The 22010-nt window shown below is 37.9% G+C and overlaps 1 protein-coding gene across 4 annotated transcripts in view; it reads right to left on the bottom strand.

The window, feature by feature from the left end:
* Positions 1 to 22010, bottom strand: part of RASGEF1C (RasGEF domain family member 1C) — a 98101-nt gene that overhangs the window by 66534 nt on the left and 9557 nt on the right. For 3 of the 4 annotated variants that reach the window (XM_060006751.1, XM_060006753.1, XM_060006750.1), the window contains exon 2: positions 21805 to 21899. The exons of the other annotated variant lie outside the window; for it this stretch is intronic. In XM_060006751.1, coding sequence (XP_059862734.1) covers positions 21805 to 21807 — 3 coding nt within the window. In that variant the 5' untranslated portion in view covers positions 21808 to 21899. The remainder of the gene's footprint in view (positions 1 to 21804; positions 21900 to 22010) is intronic. 4 annotated transcript variants of the gene reach the window in all.

Here is a 22010-nt window from a genome sequence, read left to right on the forward strand (position 1 = left end):
AGTGAGTGGTTTTGGTTTCTCCTTTACCACTTTCTGCATTTCTGACATTTTCCCCTTCAATGGCTTGTATTACTCTTACAAAGAAGCATCAGAGAGTTTTCATTTTGGGGAAAAAAGAAAGGAAATACAAGGAAAGAGCAGACAGGTGATGGAGGAGGAGTGTGGCTCCAGGTCCTCCAGCAGACGCCAGGGGGAGGCAGCTTGCTGGGGCCTGCAGCTTTGGGGAAGGCAGCCAATTCCTCTCTCTCCAGCCACTTGTTAGTCTGAGGAGGTAGTAACACACAGAAGCATGCAGGGCACATTTGAGTTTAACAAAAAGCAGGGATGATTGACTCCAAGTCATTTCTCAAAGCAGAAGCCAGCATATGGGATGGCCCGGCTGCTGCCTTCAGACACCAAACAGCTGCAAGGCCGACTCTTTTCTAAAACCAGTGCTGCCACCACTGCTCTTTGAGATGAGCTCCAAGATCCAAATACTCAGAATACAAACTGCCATTTGGGGGTTCACACTGGCATGTGCACAGCGCTTTACAGTTGGCAGAGTCCTTTCACAGATGTCATTCCCTTTGAGTCCTAGGTCCCTGCATATACACTCAGGGAGCTAAGCCCCCGCCCCAGCCTGGCCACTAGCAAGCAGCCCAGGACCCAGCTCCTGCCCAAAGGACTGCCAAGTTTACTCCCACAAGCAGAGCCCCTGGGGCCCTTAGCTTCTTTTTCAGCCTTAGTTATTGTTACTTGTTTGTGTTTTAACTTTTTAATGAAGTATAGCATACATCCTGAAATGTACACACATTTGAAGTGTGCAGGTAGGTGAGTTCTCCCAAAGTGAACACACCTGTGCAACCAGCACCCAGGTGGAGAAACAGCACATTTCCAGCTCCCTGAAGTCCAGCCTGGGCCCCTTTCCTCTCATTAACCCTTAATTTCAGCTGGAAAGAAAAATGAAGAGGGATCACCATGTAGGAAACCATCACTGTTAAGACAATGCCTGAGACGTGCAGTACCCAGAGGGCTATTCCTAAATGCAGAGAAAGGAGATGAGGAGGGGCCCCATGTGCCCTGCATGTGTGGCCGTGGTGGGCTGCACACCCAGCTTGGGGCCACTCTGCCCCTCTCGTCACTGGTGGTCAGGAGGCCGCTGCCTGGGGATACACCAAGCCTGCTCAGCCTCAGTCCCACCCCAGATCTACATAAAAGAAGCAAAAACAAGGGAAATATATGGGTAGATATAAAGACATTTTTTCTTTTCCTTTAAATATCTTTAAAATGTAATTGACTGTTCAAAGCAAAAATAACGTAGTGTGGGGTTTATAAATATGTAGAAATACAATGTATGACAACAGCACTGTTATGAGTTTCACTGTTTCCCCCAAAAAAAGATATGTTGAATTTCTAACCCCTAGTATCTCCGAATGTAACATTATTTGGAAATAGGGTCACTATAGATTTAATTAGTTAAGATGAGGTCATTCTAGAGTCAGATGGGCCCCTAATTTGACTCATATCCTTAAAAGAAGATGGCCATTTGAAGACACAGGCACACTGAGAGGAAATCATGTGACAATGAAGGTGGAGATTGGAGCTTCAAGCCAAGTAATGTCAAAGATTTCTGGCAAACCACCAGAAGCTAGGAAGAGGCAAGGAAGGATTTTCCTATTGGTTTCAGAGAAAGCATGGCCCTGTTGATGCCTTGATTTTGGACTTCTACCCTATGAGAGAATAGATTTCTGTTGTTTTAAGCCAACCCAGTTTGTAGTACTTTGTTACACAACTCTAAGAAACAAATACCAGCACAAAGGCTGAGAGAGAATGGAAGTACACTGGCATCAGGTCCTCATACCATATGTGAAGTAGTATAGTATCACTTGAAGGTAGACTATGCTAAGTTAAAGATGTGGTGGGAAGAATTCTAAGATGGCCCCTCAGATTCCCAAGCCCCTGGTGTACACGCCTTGTGTAATCCCTTCTCCTTGAGTGTGGGTGAGACCCATGAATGTCATGGATGGTACTCCTATGATTAGGTTATGTTACACAGCAAAGGTGAAGGGAATTTTACAAATTTAATTAAGGACCTTAATCAGTTGGCTTACAGCTAATCTAGATTAGGTCAGGCTCCTGGGTGAGCCTGACCTAATCAGGTGAGCTCTTAAAAAAAAAAAGTCTAGAAGTCGGAGACTCGCATCAGAAGCTCTCCTGATGTCCTTGAGAAACTAAGCCATTATGAGTTCAACAGCTGCAAGGAAATGAATTCTGCCACCATCTACATGAGCTTGAAAGGGGATCCTAAGGTTCAGATAAGATTCCAACCCCAGGCTTCTGAGACTCTGAGGAAAGGACCCAGCTAACCTGTCCCTGGAAACTGACTCATGGAAACTCTAAAATAATAAATGTGTGTTGTTTTATGTTACCAAGATTGTTTTAATGCTTTAGGTAACAACAAAAAAGTAATACAATGTATATTATTACACCTAAATCCAGCCCTAAAATAACATAAAACAGGAATACAGCTAATACATCAACAAAGAGGATAAAATGGGATCACTAAAAAACAGCCAATCGCCTAAATCCAGCCCTAAAATAACATAAAACAGGAATACAGCTAATACCTCAACAAAGGGGATAAAACGGGATCACTAAAAAACAGCCAATTAATCCAAAATAAGTCAGAAAAAGAACAAAAAAGGATAAAGAACATCTGAAATAAATAAAAAGTAAATAACAAGGTGGTAGATATAAATCCAAAAATATCAATAATCACATTAAGTGTAAATGGTCTAAACAACCGAATGAAAAGGCAGAGATTTTCAGATTAGATAGAAACCTAGAACCACACAGAGCCCTCTATTTAAATATAAAGACACAAATAGTGGCAAAGTAAAAAGATGAAAAACAGGAAAGAAAGATGGTGTGTCTACATTATTCTCAGACAGAGTAGATAAAGAGGGGCATTTCATAATGACAAAGGGGTCCATTTATTAAGAGGACATAAACATCCTAAATGTGTACTCACCTAATAACAGAGTTTCAAAATATATGAAGCAAGAACAGATAGAACATAGCAGAATGACTGAGGCAGAAGAATGAATAAGTGACCTGGAAGATAAAATAGTGGAAATAACTACCACAGAGCAGAATAAAGAAAAAGAATGAAAAGAATTGAGGACAGTTTCAGAGATCTCTGGGACAACACTAAATGCACCAACATTCAAATTATAGGGGTCCCAGAAGAAGAAGAGAAAAAGAAAGGGGTGGAGAAAATATTTGAAGGATTACAGTTGAGAACTTCCCTAACATAGGAAATATTCAATCAAGTCCAGGAAGTGCAGAGAGTCCCATACAGGATAAATCCAAGGAGAAACACACCAAGACACATATTAATCAAACTATCAAAAATTAAATACAAAGAAAAAATGTTAAAAGCAGCAAGGGAAAAAACAACAAATAATATACAAGGGAATCCCCATAAGGTTAACAGCTGATCTTTCAGCAGAAACTCTGCAAGCCAAAAGGGAGTGGCAGGACATATTTAAAGTGATGAAAGGGAAAAACCTACAACCAAGATTATTCTACCCAGCAAGGATCTCATTCAGATATGACAGAGAAATTAAAACATTTACAGACAAGCAAAATCTAAGAGAATTCAGCACCACCAAACCAGCTTTACAACAAATGCTAAAGGAACTTCTCTAGGCAGGAAACACAAGAAAAGGAAAAGACCTACAAAAACAAACCCAAAACAATTAAGAAAATGGTAATAGGAACATACATATCGATAATTACCTTAAATGTAAATGGATTAAATGCTCCAACCAAAAGACACAGACTGGCTGAATGGATACAAAAACAAGACCCGTATATACGCTGTCTACAAGAGACCCACTTCAGACCTAGGGACACATACAGACTGAAAGTGAGGGGATGGAAAAAGATATTCCATGAAAATGCAATTCAAAAGAAAGCTGGAGTAGCAATACTCATATCAGATAAAATAGACTTTAAAATGAAGCATGTTATAAGAGACAAGGAAGGACACTACATAATGATCAAGTCAATCCAAGAAGAAGATATAACAATTGTAAATATCTATGCACCCAATATAGGAGCACCCCAATACATAAGGCAAATATTAACAGCCATAAAAGGGGAAATCAACAGTAACACAATCATAGTAGGGGGTTTAACACCCCACTTTCACCATTGGAGAGATCATCCAAAATGAAAATAAATAAGGAAACACAAGCTTTAAATGATACATTAAACAAGATGGACTTAATTGATATTTATAGGACATTCCATCCCAAAACAACAGAATACACTTTCTTCTCAAGTGCTCATGGAACATTCTCCAGGATAGATCATATCTTGGGTCACAAATCAACCCTTGGTAAATTTAAGAAAACTGAAATCATATCAAGTATCTTTTCTGACCACAACGCTATGAGACTAGATATCAATTACAGGAAAAAAAATCTGTAAAAAAATACAAACACATGGAGGCTAAACAATACACTACTTAACAACCAAGAGGTCACTGAAGAAATCAAAGAGGAAATCAAAAAATACCTAGAAACAAATGACAATGAAAACACGATGACCCAAAACCTATGGGATGCAGCAAAAGCAGTTCTAAGAGGGAAGTTCATAGCAGTGCAATCCTACCTCAAGAAACAAGAAAAATCTCAAATAAACAACCTAACCTTACACCTAAAGCAATTAGAGAAAGAAGAACAAAAAACATCCAAGGTTAGCAGAAGGAAAGAAATCATAAAGGTCAGATCAGAAATAAATGAAAAAGAAATGAAGGAAACAGTAGCAAACATCAATAAAAGTAAAAGCTGGTTCTTTGAGAAGACAAACAAAATTGATAAACCATTAGACAGACTCATCAAGAAAAAAAGGAAGAAGACTTAAATCAATAGAATTAGAAATAAAAAAGGATAAGTAACAACTGACACTGCAGAAATACAAAGGATCATGAGAGATTACTACAAGCAACTATATGCCAATAAAATGGACAACCTGGAAGAAATGGACAAATTCCTAAAAATGCACAACCTTCCTTCCGAGACTGAACCAGGAAGAAATAGAAAATATGAACAGACCAATCGCAAGCACTGAAATTGAAACTGTGATTAAAAATCTTCCGACAAACAAAAGCCCAGGACCAGATGGCTTCACAGGCGAATTCTATCAAACATTTAGAGAAGAGCTACCACCTATCCTTCTCAAACTCTTTCAAAATATAGCAGAGGGAAGAACACTCCCAAACTCATTCTATGAGGCCACCATCACCCTGACACCAAAACCAGACATACATGTCACAAAAAAGAAAACTACAGACCAGTATCACTGATGAACATAGATGCAAAAATCCTCAACAAAATACTAGCAAACAGAATCCAACAACACATTAAAAGGATCACACACCATGATAAGTGGGGTTTAGCCCAGGAATGCAGAGATTCTTCAATATATGCAAATCAATCAATGTGATAGACCATATTAACAAATTGAAGGAGAAAAACCATATGATCACCTCAATAGATGCAGAAAAGGCTTTCAACAAAATTCAACACCCAATTATGATTAAAAACTCTCCAGAAAGTAGGCATAGAGGGAACTTTCCTCAACATAATAAACGCCATATATGACACACCCACAGCCAACATCGTCCTCAGTGGTGAAAAACTGAAACCATTTCCACTAAGATCAGGAACAAGACAAGGTTGCCCACTCTCACTACTATTATTCAACAAAGTTTTGGAAGCTTTAGTCACAGCAATCAGAGAAGAAAAAGAAATAAGAATCCAAATCGGAAAACAAGAAGTAAAGCTGTCACTGTTTGCAGATGAAATGATACTATACATAGAAACTCCTAAAGATGCTACCAGAAAATTACTAGAGCTAATCAATGAATTTGGTAAAGTAGCAGGATACAAAATTAATGCACAGAAATCTCTTGCATTCCTATACACTAATGAGGAAATATCTGAAAGTGAAATTAAGAAAACACTCCCATTTACCATTGCAACAAAACGAATAAAATACCTAGGAATAAACCTACCTAAGGAGAAAAAAGACCTGTATGCAGAAAAGTATAAGACACTGATGAAAGAAATTAAAGATGATACAAGTAGATGGAGAGATATACCATGTTCTTGGATTGGAAGAATCAACATTGTGAAAATGACTGTACTACCCAAAGCAATCTACAGATTCAATGCAATCCCTATCAAAATACCACTGGCATTTATCACAGAACTAGAACAAAAAAATTCACAATTTGTGTGGAAACATAAAAGACCCCAAATAGCCAAAGCAATCTTAAGAAAGAAAAACGGAGCTGGAGGAATCAGGCTCCCTGACTTCAGACTATACTACAAAGCTACAGTAATCAAGACAGTATGGTACTGGCACAAAAACAGAAATATAGATCAATGGAACAGGATAGAAAGACAAGTGATAAACCCACGCACATATGGTCACCTTATGTTTGATAAAGGAGGCAGGAATATACAGTGGAGAAAAGACAGCCTCTTCAATAAGTGATGCTGGGAAAACTGGACAGCTACATGTAAAAGAATGAAATTAGAACACTCCCTAACACCATACACAAAAGTAAACTCAAAATGGATTAAAGACCTAAATGTACAGCCAGACACTATCAAACTCTTAGAGGAAAACATAGGCAGAATACTCTATGACATAAATCACAGCAAGATCCTTTTTGACCCACCTCCTAGAGAAATGGAAATAAAAACAAAAATAAACAAATGGAACCCAATGAAACTTAAAAGCTTTTGCACAGCAAAAGAAACCATAAACAAGACCGAAAGACAACCCTCAGAATGGGAGAAAATATTTGCAAATGAAGCAACTGACAAAGGATTAATCTCCAAAATTTACAAGCAGCTTATGCAGCTCAATAACAAAAAAACAAACAACCCAATCCAAAAATGGGCAGAAAACCTAAATAGACATTTCTCTAAAGAAGATATACAGATTGACAACAAACACATGAAAGAATGCTCAACATCATTAATCATCAGAGAAATGCAAATCAAAACTACAATGAGATATCATCTCACACCGGTTAGAATGGCCATCATCAAAATATCTAGAAACAATAAATGCTGGAGAGGGTGTGTAGAAAAGGGAACCCTTTTGCACTGTTGGTGGGAATGTAAATTGATACAGCCGTTATGGAGAACAGTATGGAGGTTCCTGAAAAAACTAAAAATAGAACTACCATACGACCCAGGAATCCCACTACTGGGCATATACCCTGAGAAAAACATAATTCAAAAAGAGTCATGTACCACAATGCTCATTGCAGCTCTATTTACAATAGCCAGGACATGGAAGCAACCTAAGTGTCCATCAACAGATGAATGGCTATAGAAGATGTGGCACATATATACAATGGAATATTACTCAGCCATAAAAAGAAACGAAATTTAGTTATTTGTAGTGAGGTGGATGGACCTAAAATCTGTCATACAGAGTGAAGTAAGTCAGAAAGAGAGAAACAAATACCGTATGCTAACACATATATATGGAATCTAAAAAAAAATGATTCTGATGAACCTAGGGGCAGGACAGGAATAAAGATGCAGATGTAGAGAATGGATTTGATGATATGGTGAGGGGAGGGGAAGGGTAAGCTGGCACAAAGAGAGAGAGTAGCAGCGACATAAATACACTGTGAAATGTAAAATAGATAGCTAGTGGGAAGCAGCTACATAGCACAGGGAGATCAGCTTGGTGCTTTGTAACAACCTAGAGGGGTGGGATAGGGAGGGTGGAGGGAGACGCAAGAGGGAGTGGATATGGGGATATATGTATACATATGGCTGATTCACTTTGTTATACAGCAGAAACTAACACAACATTGTAAAGCAATTATACTCCAATAAAGATGTTAAAAAAAAAAGAACAGATAGAACTGTGAGAAGAAAATCGATAACTGCAGCTGAGATTTTAATGCCCCCTACTCAATAATAGACAGAATAAGTAGACAGAAAATCAGGAAGAATATTGAACACTTGAACAACATTACCAAGCAACTTAAACTGATTGCTGTTTACAGAAGAACATACAAGAACAGCAGAATGCACATTCATTTCAAATGCACACTCAAGAACAGCAGAATACACATTCATTTCAAATGCACATTCAAGATAGACTATATTCTAAGCTATAACACAAGTCTTAGTAAATTTAAAAGGACTCAAGTCACAGAAAGTATATTCTTTGACCAAAAAGGAATTGAATTAAATATAATTAACAAAGGTATCTGGAAAATCCCCAATTATTTGGAAGCTAAATAATACACTTCTAAATAACTTATGGGTGAAAGAAAAAATAATCAAGGAATTAAAACATATTCTAATTTGAACATAATGAAAACACAACATATCAAAATATGTGGGATGCAGCCTAAGTGGTACTTAGAAGAAATTTTATAGCAGTAAATGTCTATATTAGAAAAAAAGTAGATCTCAAATCATATACTCACATTGATGACCTCAGCTTCTACCTTAAGAAACAAGAACAGCAAATGAAACCCAAAGTAAGCAGAAGAAAGGAAATGATACTATTCAGAGCAGAAAATAAATGAGGTATACAACAGAAAAACAATACAGCAAAACAGTGAACCAAAAATCTTGTTCTCTGAGAAGATAAAAAAATTTAATAAACTTCTAGACAGACTAATCAGGAAAAAAGAGAGAATATGCAAATTACCAATATCAAAAATGAGAGAGGTGACATTAATACAAGTTCTAAAGATATCAAAAGGATAATAAGGAAATACCATGGACAACTTTATGCCAATCAATTGACAATTGACAATAGATAACATGGAAAATTTTCTTAATATATACAAACTACCAAATCTCATGAAAGTAGAAACAGATAACCCGAATAGCCCAATATCTATCAAAGAAATTGAAACTGTTGTTAAAAGCCTTCCCATCAGGCGTAAGACAAGGATGTCTGCTTTCACCATTGCTATTTAATATTGTACTGGAAATGCTAGACACTGCAATGAGGCAAGGGAAAGAAATAAAAGGCATTAAATTAAAAGGAAACAGTAGAACCATCTTTATTCAGAGATGACATGACCCCCTATATACAAAATCCTAAAGAATCCACAAATAAACTACTAGAGCTATTAAACAAATTTTCAGTAAAGGTGCAAAAATACAAGCTCAAGACACAAAAATCAGTTGTTTTTCTATATGTTAGCAATTAACACTCTGAAAAAGAAATTAAGAAAATACAATTTATTTTTTACATTTATTCTTTTATTTTTATTTATTTATTTTGGCTGCATCAGGTCTTAGTTGCAGCATGCGGGATCTTCGTTGAGGTATGTGGGATCTTTCGTTGCAGTGCGCGGGCTCTTCGTTGCAGTATGTGGGCTTCTCTCTAGCTGTGGCGTGTGGGTTTTCCCTTCTCTAGTTGTGGCATGCAGGCTCCAGGGCATGTGGGCTCTGTAGTTGTGGTGCGTGGGTTCCAGAATGCGTGGGCTCTGTAGTTTGCGGCATGTGGGCTCTCACATTGAGGCATGTGAGCTCAGCAGTTGTGGTATGCAGGCTTAGCTGACCTGCAGCATGTGGGAACCTAGTTCCCCGACCAGGGATCGAACCTGCATCCCCTGCATTGGAAGGTGGATTCTTTACCACTGGACCACCAGGGACGTCCCTATTTATTTTTTAAATTAAAAAAAATTTTCTTGGAGTATAGTAGATTTACAACATTGTGTTTGTTTCAGGTGTACAGCAAAGTGATTCAGTTATACATGTACATATATGTTTTAGATTCTTTTCTCATATAGGTTATCACAGAATATTGAGCAGAGTTCCCTGTGCTATACAGTAGGCCCTTGTTGGTTATCTATGTTATATATAGAAGTGTGTGTATGTTCACCCCAACTCCTGATTTATCCCTCCCCCCACCATGTTTCCCCTTTAGTATACATAAGTTTGTTTTCGGTATCTGTAACTCTATTTCTGTTTTGTAAATAAACTCATTTGTATCATTTTTAAAAATTAGATTCCAAATATGAGTGGTATCCTATGATATTTGTCTTTCTTTGTCTGACTTACTTTACTCAGTATGATAATCTCTAGGTCCATCCATGTTGCTACAAATGGCATTATTTCATACTTTTTTATGGCTGAGTAATATTCCATTGTATATATGTACCACATCTTCTTTATCCATTCCTGTCAATGGACAGAGGTTGCTTCCATGTCCTGGCTATTGTATAGTGCTGCAATGAACATTGGGGTTCATGTATCTTTTCGAATTATGGTTTTCTCTGATATAGGTCCAGGAGTGGGATTGCTGGATCATATGGTAGCTCTATTTTTAGTTTTTTAAGGAATCTCCCTACTGTTCTTCATAGTGGTTGTACCAATTTACATTCCCACCGACAGTGTAGGAGGGTTCCCTTTTCTCCACACCCTCTGCAGCATTTATTGTTTGCAGATTTTTTTGATGATGGTCATTCTGACCGGTGTGTGGTGATACCTTATTGCAGTTTTGATTTGCATTTCTCTAATAATAGTGATGTTGAGCATCTTTCCATGTGCTTTTTGGCCATCTGTATGTCTTCTTTGGAGAAATGTCTGTTTAGATCTTCTGCCCATTTTTTGATTGGGTGGTTTGTTTTTTTGACATAGAGCTGCATGAGCTGTTTGTATATTTTGGAGATTAATCCTTTGTCGGTTGCTTCATTTGAAAATATTTTATCGCATTCTGTGGGTTGTCTTTTCATTTCACTTATGGTTTCCTTTGCTGTGCAAAAGCTTTTAAGTTTAACTAGGTCCCATTTATTTATTTTTGTTTTTATTTTCATTACTCTAGGAGGTGGCTCCAAAAAGATCTTGCTGTGATTTATGTCAAAGAGTGTTTTGCCTAAGTTTTCCTCTAACAGTTTTATAGTATCAGGTCTTATATTTAGGTCTTTATTCCATTTTGATTTTATTTTTGTGGATCGTGTTAGAGAATGTTCTAATTTCATTCTTTTACATGTAGCTGTCTAGTGTTCCCAGCACCACTTATTGAAGAGACTGTCTTTTCTCCATTGTATATTCTTGCCTCCTTTGTTGTAGATTAATTGACCACAGGTGCGTGGGTTTATCTCTGAACTTTCTATTCTGTTCCATTGACCTATATTTCTGTTTTTGTGCCAGTACCATACTCTTTGATTACTGTAGCTTTGTAGTATAGTCTGAAATCAGGGAATCTGATTCCTCCAGCTCCGTTTTTCTTTCTCAGTATTGCTTTGGCTATTTGAGGTCTTTTGTGTTTCCATATAGATTTAAAATCTTTTTGTTCTAGTTTTGTGAAAAATGTCACTGGTAATTTGATAGGGATTGCATTGAATCTGTAGATTGCCTTGGGTATTATAGTCATTTTGACCATATTGATTCTTCCAATCCAAGAACATGGTGTATCTTTCCATTTGTTTGTGTCGTCTTCTATTTCTTTCATCAATGTCTTATAGTTTTCAGAGTACTGGTGTTTGTCTCCTTAGGTAGGTTTATTCCTAGGTATTTTATTCTTTTTGATGTGATGGTAAGGGAATACAATTTATAATAGCCTCCAAAAGAAGAAAATATCTGAGAATAAATTTAACCAAGAAGGTAAAAGACTTGTACACTGCAAACTATAAAATATTGTTGAAAAGAAATGAAAGAAAACCTAAATAAAATGAATGATATTTTATGTTCATAGATTAAAAGATTTAATATCATAAAAGTGGCAATACTACTCAAAGTGATCTATATATTTAATGTGATCCTAACCAAAATTCCAATGGCCGTTTTTGCAGATATCAAAAACCCATCTTAAAATTCATATGGAATTGTGAAAACAAAGCTGGAGAACTCACACTTCCTGATTTCAAAACTTACTATAAGCTACAGTAATCAAAACAGTGCAGTATTGGCATAAGGACAGACGTACAGATCAATGAAACAGAATCAAGGGTCCAGAAATAAACCCATAGATGTATGGCCAGTTGATTTTTGAAAAGGGTGCTGAGATCATTCAATGGGCAAAAACAGTCTCTTCAGCAAATGGTGCTGGAATAACTGGATATCCAAATGCAAAAGAAGTTGGACCCCTTACCTTGCACCATATGCAAAAATTAACTCAAAATGGATCAGAGACCTGTATATAAAAGCTAAAAGTAAGAAACTCTTAGGAGAAAACATAAGGGGAAAGCTTCATGACATTAGATTTGGCAGTGGATTTGTAAATATGACACCAAAAGTGTGAGCAACAAAAGAACAAATGGATAAAACTGGAGTTCACCAAAATTAAAAACTTGTGTGCAGCAAATGGCGTTATAAAGAATATGAGGGCTTCCCTGGTGGTACAGTGGTTAAGAATCCACTTGCCAGTGCAGGGGACACGGGTTTGATGCCTGGTCTGGGAAGATCCCACATGCCGCGGAGCAACTAAGCCTGTGTGCCACAACTACTGAGCCTGTGCTCTAGAGCCCACGAGCCACAACTACTGAAGCCTGTGTGCCTAGAGCCTGTGCTCCACAACAAAAGAAGCCACTGTGATGAGAAGCCCACACACTGCAACGAAGAGTAGCCCCTGCTTGCTGCAACCAGAGAAAGTCCGCACACAGCAACAAAGAACCAATGCAGCCAAAAAAATAATAATAATAAAATAAAGAATACTAAAAAGACAAATTACAGAATGGTAGAAAATATTTGCAAATCATGTGTCTGATATAGGTCTAGTATCCTGAATATATAAAGAACTCCTACAATTCAACAACAAAAAGACAAACAACCCAATTTAAAAACTAAACAGGCAAATTACTTGAACAGACATTTCCCCAAGGAAGATCTGCAAATGGCCAACAAGCACATGAAAAGGTGGTTAACATCATTAGTCATTAGGGAAATACAAATCAAAACCACAATGAGATACCACTTCACATCCACAAGGATGGCCATAATCAACAAACGGAAAGTAATGAGTGTTGGTGAGGATGTGAAGAAACTGGAACCCTTGTTCATTGCTAGTGGGGATGTAAAATGGTCAGCTGCTATGGAAAACAGTTTGGTGCTTCCTCAGTAAGTTAGTCATAGACCCAGCAGTTCTACTCCTAGTTATATACCTAAAAGAAGTGAAAACAGGTACTCAAACAAATACCTGTACATGAATGATCACAGCAGAACTATTCACAATAGCCAAAAGGTGGAAACATCCTAAAAGTCCATCAACAGATGAATGGATAAATAATTGTGGTATATACATACAATGGAATATTATTCACCCATAAAAAGCAATGAAGTACTGATATATGCTACAACATGGATGAACCTCAAAAACGTTAAGTGAAAGAAGCCAGACACAAAAGGTCACATACTATATGATTCCATTTATATGAAATATCCAGGATAGGTACATCTGTAGAGCTAGAAACAGATTAGTGGCTGCTAGGGGCTGGGGGAGGGCAGAGTTGGGAGCAACTGCTTAAGGGGTATGGGGTTTTATTTTGTGGTAATAAAAATGTTTTGGAACTAGATAGAGGTTGTGGTTACACAACCTTTGTAATTTACCATATTAACAGACTAAAAAAGAAAAACCATATGATCATCTCAAGGATGCCAAGAAGTATTGGACAAAGTTCAAAATCCATTCCTGATTAAAAACGCTCAGCCATCTAGGAATAGAAAGGAAGTTTCCCAACTTGATAAAGTGCATCTGTGAGAAACCTACAGCTCATATCATACCAAATAGTGAAAAACTGAATGTGTTCCCCCTAAGATCAGGAAAAGGCAAGGATGTCCACTCTTATTACTTCTATTCAACACTGTACTGGAGGTTTCACTAGTGCAATGAGGTAAGAAAAAGAAATAAAAGGCACCCAGATTGAAAAGGAAGAAATAAAACTATTTTTATTTGTAAATGATGTGATCATCTATGTTGAAATTCCTTTAAAAGCACTGTAACTAATAAATGAGTTTGGCAAGGATGCTGTGTACAAGATCGATATACAAATATCAACTGCATTTCTATTTACCAGCAACAAGACATTGAAAATGGAAATTTAAAAATATGATTTACAATAGATAAAAAAGTACTGAAGGCTAAAGTTGAGAAAAGATGTGCAAGAGTACCTGGAAAAGTATAAAACATTTCTGAGAGAAATTAAGGATCTAAATAAATGGCTGTTAATACATCAGAAAATTCAATATTCTTGTCAATTCTCCCAAATTGATCTATAGATGGTAGAAATTGGCAAGCTGATTCTCAAATTTATTTCAAAATGCAAGGGAATGAGAACATCTAAAACTACTTTGGAAAAGTAGAACAAAGTTGGAGTACTTACACTTCCTGTCTTCAAGACTTATTTTAAAGCTATAGTAATCAAGAGAGTGGGGTGCTGAAATCAAGATAGACCAAGCGATCACTGGAATACAATAGAGAGGCCAGAAACAGAGCCACAAGTTTATGGTCAATTGATTTTTTAAGAAAATGTAAATGCAATTCAGTTAAGAAAGATGGTCATTTCAATAAATGGTGTTGAACAATTGGTTATCTGATGCAAAAAAACTGATATTGATACCTTCTTCCCATTGTAAGCAAAAATTAACTCAAAATGGATCACAGATTAAGACCTATAAAGTTTCTAGAAGAAAATATGGGAGAAAAATCTTTGTAACCTTGGGTTAGGTAAAAATTCCTTAAGCACCAAAACATAATTGAAAAGAAAAAATTGATAAAGTGGACTTCATCAAAATTAAACACTCTGTTCTTCAAAAGACACTGTGAAAAGAATAAATGACAGTCACATAATAAGGGGAAAATTTATAAATCACTTACTGATAAAGAACTTGTATCCAGGGCTTCCCTGGTGGCGCAGTGGTTAAGAATCCTCCTACCAATGCAAGGAACACGGGTTCGAGCCCTGGTCCAGGAAGATCTCACATGCTACAGAGCAACTAAGCCCGCGCTCCACAACTACTGAAGCCCGCGGGCCTAGAGCCCATGCTCTGCAACGAAGAGTATCCCTCACTCGCTGCAACTAGAGAAAGCCTGCACGCAGCAATGAAGACCCAACACAGCCAAAAATAAAAATAAATAATAAGATTTATAAAGAACTTGTATCCAGAATATGTAAGGAACTCTCAAAAAGTAATAAGAAACAAACCTAATTTTTAAATATGCAAAATATCTGAACAGACATTTCATCAAAGAAGATACACAGACGGCAAATAGACATAAGAAAAGATGTCCAAATAATTAGCCATTAGGGGAATGAAAATTGAAACCACAATGAGATCCCTCTCCACGACTATTAGAACAGATAAAATGAAAAAGACTGACAATACCAAGTGTAGCAAGGATGTCGAGCAAGTGGAACTTCCATACATTGCTATGGGGTTCAACCATTTTGGAAAAGAATTTGGCAGTTTCTTTAAAAGTTAAACATGAACTTGCCATATTACCTAGCCATTCCACTCCCACGTATTTATCTAAGAAAAATGAAAGCAGGTATCCATACAGAGATTTGCATGTAAGTGTTCATAGCAGCTTTATTTATAATAGTCCCAAAGCATAAAGAACCTATATGTCCATCAGCAGATGCAATGGACACATGTATTTGATTTTTATTACTTTGTAACAAATACCATAAACTTAGAATACAATTACCGAAAACTTAAACAAATTAATTATCTCTCAGTTTCTTTGGGTCATGATCCTGGAACATTTTGGTTGGGTACTCCGCTCAAGGACTCACCAGGTTGAAATCAGGGTGCCAGCAGGGCTGCCATCTCATCTAGGCCTTAGGTTCCTCTTCCTACTTCACTGCTGGCTGGCAGAATTCAGTCCCTTGCAGTTGCAGGACTGAGGCCCTCAGCTCTAAGAGGCCACCCACCTTCTGTACAACATGGCAGTTTGCACCTTCATGGTCAAAAGGAGAGGCTTTAAACCTGTCTGACTTCCAGAAGAACCCAATTAGGTCAGGTCCACACAGAATAATCTCCCTTTTCATTAACTCACAGTCAACTAGCCAGTGACCTTAATTACATCTGCAAAATCCCTTCTGGCATATAATGTAACCTAATAGCCTAAAATCTCATATTCACAAGTCCCTCTCACTCGAGGGGAGGGGATTATCCAGCACATGTACCCCAAGGAGTGGGAATCCTGGGGGTCATCTTAGAATGCTGTCTACCACATAAACAAGTTGTGGCACATCCAACCAACAGGAATCCTGCTCAGCAATGAAAGGGAAGAAACTGTTGATACACACAACAACATAGATATACTTTAAAATCATTTTGATGAGTGAAAGTAGTTAGATGGATATTTTGATTGTGGTGATGGATTCATGAGTGTTTACATGTTTACATGTGTCATGAGTGTCTATTGTATGTCAGTTATACACATGTTTAAAAAAGAAGTTTATAAAATGTGATATTCAATAGTTATTAGAAAACATTTAAGTATGTTTTTCAACTTTTCAACTAATTTTTATGAAATTGAAATACAGATTAGTTATTTATGATGACACAATATTCAAACTGAGGTGTGCTATAAGCACAAATGCATATCTGATTTTAAAGACCATATGAAAAAGGAATGTAAAATATATCATTGGTAACTTTTATATTGATTACATGTTGGAATGATAATACTTTGGATATGTTTGGTTAAATAAACATAGTTGTTAGTTGTGTTACTAATCTTAATTTCACCTTTTTTAATGTGGCTACAAGAAAATTTCAAATTACCCATAGGGCTCCATGATATTTCTACTGGACAGTGCTGCTCTAGATCAAACTGCTTGGTTAGGGAAGTACGGGGGATAGCAAACAAGTTCACTGACATCAGAAGGAGACCAAATTCAGAACATGGGACACTCTACAGGACAAATGTCCCCTTTTCTCTAAGAAATCAATGGAATGAAGACCAAAAAACCCCTAAAAAAACCCAAAAGGTGGGGGGGGGAGGACTATTTATAGAATAAAAGAGACTTAAGAGTTATAAAAATCAAGTGCAATGTGTGAAACTTGCTAGGATCCTGATTTGAACAAACCAACTATAAAAAATATTTCTGAATTAATTGGGGCATCTGATTATAGACTGGCTATTAGATAATAATCAGAAATTATTATTAACTTCATTAGGTGTGTCAATGGCATGATGCTAATAAATAAAATCCCTATCAGTTCCTTGATGCATATCATAGTTATGACAGGGGAAATGATAGGGTGTCTTGGATTTGCTTTAAACACCTAACAGGACAGAGTACAAGTAAAGAAAGATGGGCTGTGAGCTAACAGTGTGGGATCCGGGAGATGAATGCATGGGGTTCATGTTTATCCTATTCTTTACATGTTTAAGTTTTTGAGAATTTCCATAAAAAAAAAAGTTTTACTACAAACCTACAGTAATCAAAACAGTATGGTACTGGCACAAAAACAGAAATATAGGTCAATGGAACAGAATAGAAAGTCCAGAGATAAACCCACACACCTATGGTCACCTAATCTATGACAAAGGAGCAAGAATACACAATGGAGAAAAGACAGTCTCTTCAATAAGTGGTGCTGGGAACACTAGACAGCTACATGTAAAAGAATGAAATTAGAACACTCCCTAACACCATACACTATAATAAACTCCAAATGGATTAAACATCTAAATATAAGGCTGGATACTATAAAACTCTTAGAATAAAACATAGGCAGAACACTCTTTGACATAAATCGCAGCAAGATCTTTTTGGAGCCACCTCCTACAGTAATGCAAATAAAAACAAAAATAAATAAATAGGACCTAGTTAAACTTAAAAGCTTTTGCACAGCAAAGGAAACCATAAACAAAATGAAAAGACAACCCACAGAATGGGATAAAATATTTTCAAATGAAGCAACCGACAAAGGATTAATCTCCAAAATATACAAACAGCTCATGCAGCTCTATGTCAAAAAAACAAACAACCCAATCAAAAAATGGGCAGAAGATCTAAACAGACATTTCTCCAAAGAAGACATACAGATAGCCAAGAAAGCACAAGAAAAGATGCTCAACATCACTAATTATTAGAGAAATGCAAATCAAAACTACAATGAGGTCACCTCACACCGGTCAGAATGACCATCACCATAAAAATCTGCAAACAACAAATGCTGGAGAGGGTGTGGAGAAAAGGAACCCTCCTACACTGTTGGTGGAAATTTAAATTGGTGTAGCCACTATGGAGAATAGTACGGAGGTTCCTTAAAAAACTAAAAATAGAGCTACCATATGATCCAGCAATCCAAATCCTGGGCAAATATCCAGAGAAAAGCATAATTTGAAAAGATACATGAACCCCAATGTTCATTGCAGCACTATACAATAGCCAGGACATGGAAGCAACCCAGATATCCATCGACAGAGCAATGGATAAAGAAGATGTGGTACATATATACAATGGAATATTACTCAGCCATAAAAAGAATGAAATAATGCCATTTGTAGCAACATGGATGGACCTAGAGATTATCATACTGACTGAAGGAGGTCAGACAGAGAAAGACAAATATCATATGATATCGCTTATATGTGGAATCTAAAAAAAGGGTACAAATGAACTTATTTACAAAACAGAAATAGAGTTACAGATGTAGAAAACAGACTTATGGTTACTAGAGGGTAAGCGGGGGGGAGGGATAAGTTGGGAGACTGGAATTGACATATACTCAATACTATGTATAAAATAGATAACTGACCTACTGTATAGCACAGGGAACTCTACTCAATACTCTAATGGCCTACATGGGAAAATAATGGACACATGTATATGTATAACTGATTCACTTTGCTGAATACCTGAAAGTAACACAACATTGTAAACCAACTATACTCCAATAAAAATTAAAAAAAAAAAAAAGTCTGTGACTTTCTCCCTGAAAGTCGCAGGGGGTCTGGGTGCCATGTGACCTTGGGCTGCCCTCCCTGTCTGAGCCAGGGGTGAAAATGGCCACAGGAAGGAATGAGGGCATTCCTCATTAAGGTGAGTAGCCACTGATCATATTTATTATACGCAATGTGCTGTTAATGACTCTGCTCATGAAATTGGTTATATATGGTGCAATAACCTAACTTGTTCCTTCTTCTTACACACTATTTGCAAAATATAAGTACATTTTCCCTGGCAAACATTTCAGAATTGCAACATGCAGACACCTAAAGTCCTTTTCTTCATCCAAAGTGCTAAAAGAATTTAGCTGCATTTATGCAGAAACATCTGTTCTCAAAGCATAGGCCACTGGGGGCCTGCAATTGACATCAGGGGAGCAGCTGTCACACACACTGTCGTCTCAGCCTCCTTAACCCTTTCGACAATCCCCCTTGCACACGTTCACACAAACCACCAAGTGTGCAATGTTTTATTCTTAAGGGGTTTGTCAGAGCAGCCGGTTGTCAGAACTCCTGAGCTGGGGAGCCTTCCCACATGACTGATGGATACTGCCATTAAACGTGAAGGAAGCGGAGAGTTCAACCATCCTCATGGAAATATGTCACAAGTGGATTGCACCTCCCGATCAGGGCTCCAGATCATGGATAACTCTGAGGATCAGAGCCAGGCACATATCCAAATCCGCCTGCCCAGGTGGTGTCTAGGTGTGTGAGTGTGCAGGGTGACCTGCCCTGCCCCTCGGAGCCTGGGGTCCTCCCTCTTGGCTCCTGTGCCTTGCTCTCTAGTGTTTTTGTTCTGCTGAAGATTGGCAGGGAAACTGGGCAGTGGCTGGTTCAGAAGGCCCAGAGAGCCCTCCTGAGCTGTGCTCCCAGCCTTGTACAGGATGGCAGTGACAGAGTGGCCCAGTGCCTGTCCTCAAGCTGCTCACAGCCAAGATGCAGAGAGCAGGCACTGAGCTGCCAGGGTCTCTCGTGCCAAGGGCCTGGACCCTTGCTCCTTCTTCCTTGCTTACCTGACCACCACATTTTGCCTAACTGCTGTTTGAGCTTCCATAGCAGCTGAGGTATAGCCTCCTCCTGGAAGGCTCTCTTGAGTTGACCCTGACTATGGCCCTCTCTCACCCACACATGAGGTAGGGGACACTGCCGCCCTGCACCTGCACCAGGGCCTGCTACAGAGCAGTACTCCAGTGATCTGGTGGTTTGATTAACTTAGTGGTCTCCAAAGTAGGAAGTGTGTCCCCAGAGTAAAGACCAACATGAGGAACTTGGGAAGAAAATGTGAGAACTCCTTTTAACATTTTAGCATTCACTTAAAGAGATTTTGTTATGAAATGTTTGTTACATAAAAAGATTATCTGTAACATATAAGTTATGAAGCATGATAACAAAGTTAGATGCCTGGAGGCCCTCCACACAATCGGGCGGTGGAATGTTGTCAACCCCTCCTGTGCTATCCTCCCAACCCACCCTACTTTCATCATTCCCACTATCTGGAATTTTTTTTTATCAACTCATATAACTTAACAGCAAAAAACAATTTTTTTTTAAACAATTTGATTTAAAAATGGGCAGAATAGATATTCTTCTAAAGAAGACATACAGATGGTCAATAGTTATATGAAAAGATGTTCAACATAGCTAATCATCAGGGAAATGCAAATCAAATTCACAATGAGATATCACCTCACAAGTGTTAGGGTGGCTACTATAAAAAAGACAAGAAATAACAAGTGTTGGTGAGGAGGTGGAGAAAAGGGAACCCTTGTGCACTATTGGTGGGAATTTAAATTGGTGCAGCCACTTTAAAAAACAGCATGGACGTTCCTAAAAAATTAAAAATAGAACTACCATATGATCCAGAAATTCCACCCGAAGGAAACAAAAACACTGACTTAAAAAGATATCTGCCCCCTCCCGTTCATTGCAGAATTATTCACAATAGCCAAGACATGGAAACAACCTAAGTGTCCATCAATGGGTTAATGGATAAAGAAAATGTGGTATATTTATATATATGCAATGGAATATTATGCAGACATAAAAAAAGAATAAAATCCTACCATTTGTGACAACATGGATGGACCTTGAGGGCATTATGTTAAGTGAAATAAATCAGACAGAGAAAGACAAATACTGTATGATCTCACTTATATGTGGAATCTAAAACAAAACAGAACAAAAAAGTTGAGCTCATAGATACAGAGAACAGATTGGTGGTTGTCAAGGTGGGGGTGGGGGTGAGTGAAATGGGTGAAGGGGGTCAAAGGGACAAACTTCCAGTTATAAAATAAATAAGTCCTGGGCATGTAATGTACAGCATGCCGACTATAGTTAACAAAACTGTATTGTATATTTGCAAGTTGCTAAGAGTATATATCTTACAAGAAAAAAATTTATCCCAGAAATACGTATCCCTAAACAATATACTGTATGGTTTAATTGCTTTTAAGTTTTATAAAAAACTGGTGTGTGGACTTCCCTGGTGGCGCAGTGGTTGAGAATCCGCCTGCCAATGCAGGGGGACACGGGTTCGAGCCCTGGTCTGGGAAGATCCCACATGCCACAGAGCAACTAAGCCTGTGCGCCACAACTACTGAGCCTGTGCTCTAGAGTCACGAGCCACTACTGAAGCCCGTGCGCCTAGAGCCCATGCTCCGCAACAAGAGAAGCCACCACATTGAGAAGCCCGTGCACCGCAACAAATAGTAGCCCCTGCTCGCTGCAACTAGAGAAAGCCTGTGGGCAGCAAAAAAGACCCAACACAGCCAACAAAAAATAAAAAAAAATTTTTAAAAACGGCGTCGTTCTGTACACAGTACTAGTGACTTGATTTTTTGCACTTACCATGATGGATGAAGATTACATCCATACAATGCTTCTAAGAGTCTGCTCTCTGACTGTTCATATGTGAGTGTTCCATAATTTCTTTTTCCATTTTCCTGCCAATGGAACATAGGTTGGTTCCAGTTATTGCTGCTTAGAGCAGGGGTCTAGGAGTACATGCACACACAATTCTCTTGGGGACACATCAGCAGTGGAACTGCTCCTTT

This window comes from Delphinus delphis, chromosome 3 (genome assembly GCF_949987515.2).
Source record: "Delphinus delphis chromosome 3, mDelDel1.2, whole genome shotgun sequence".
Lineage (NCBI taxonomy): Eukaryota > Metazoa > Chordata > Mammalia > Artiodactyla > Delphinidae > Delphinus > Delphinus delphis.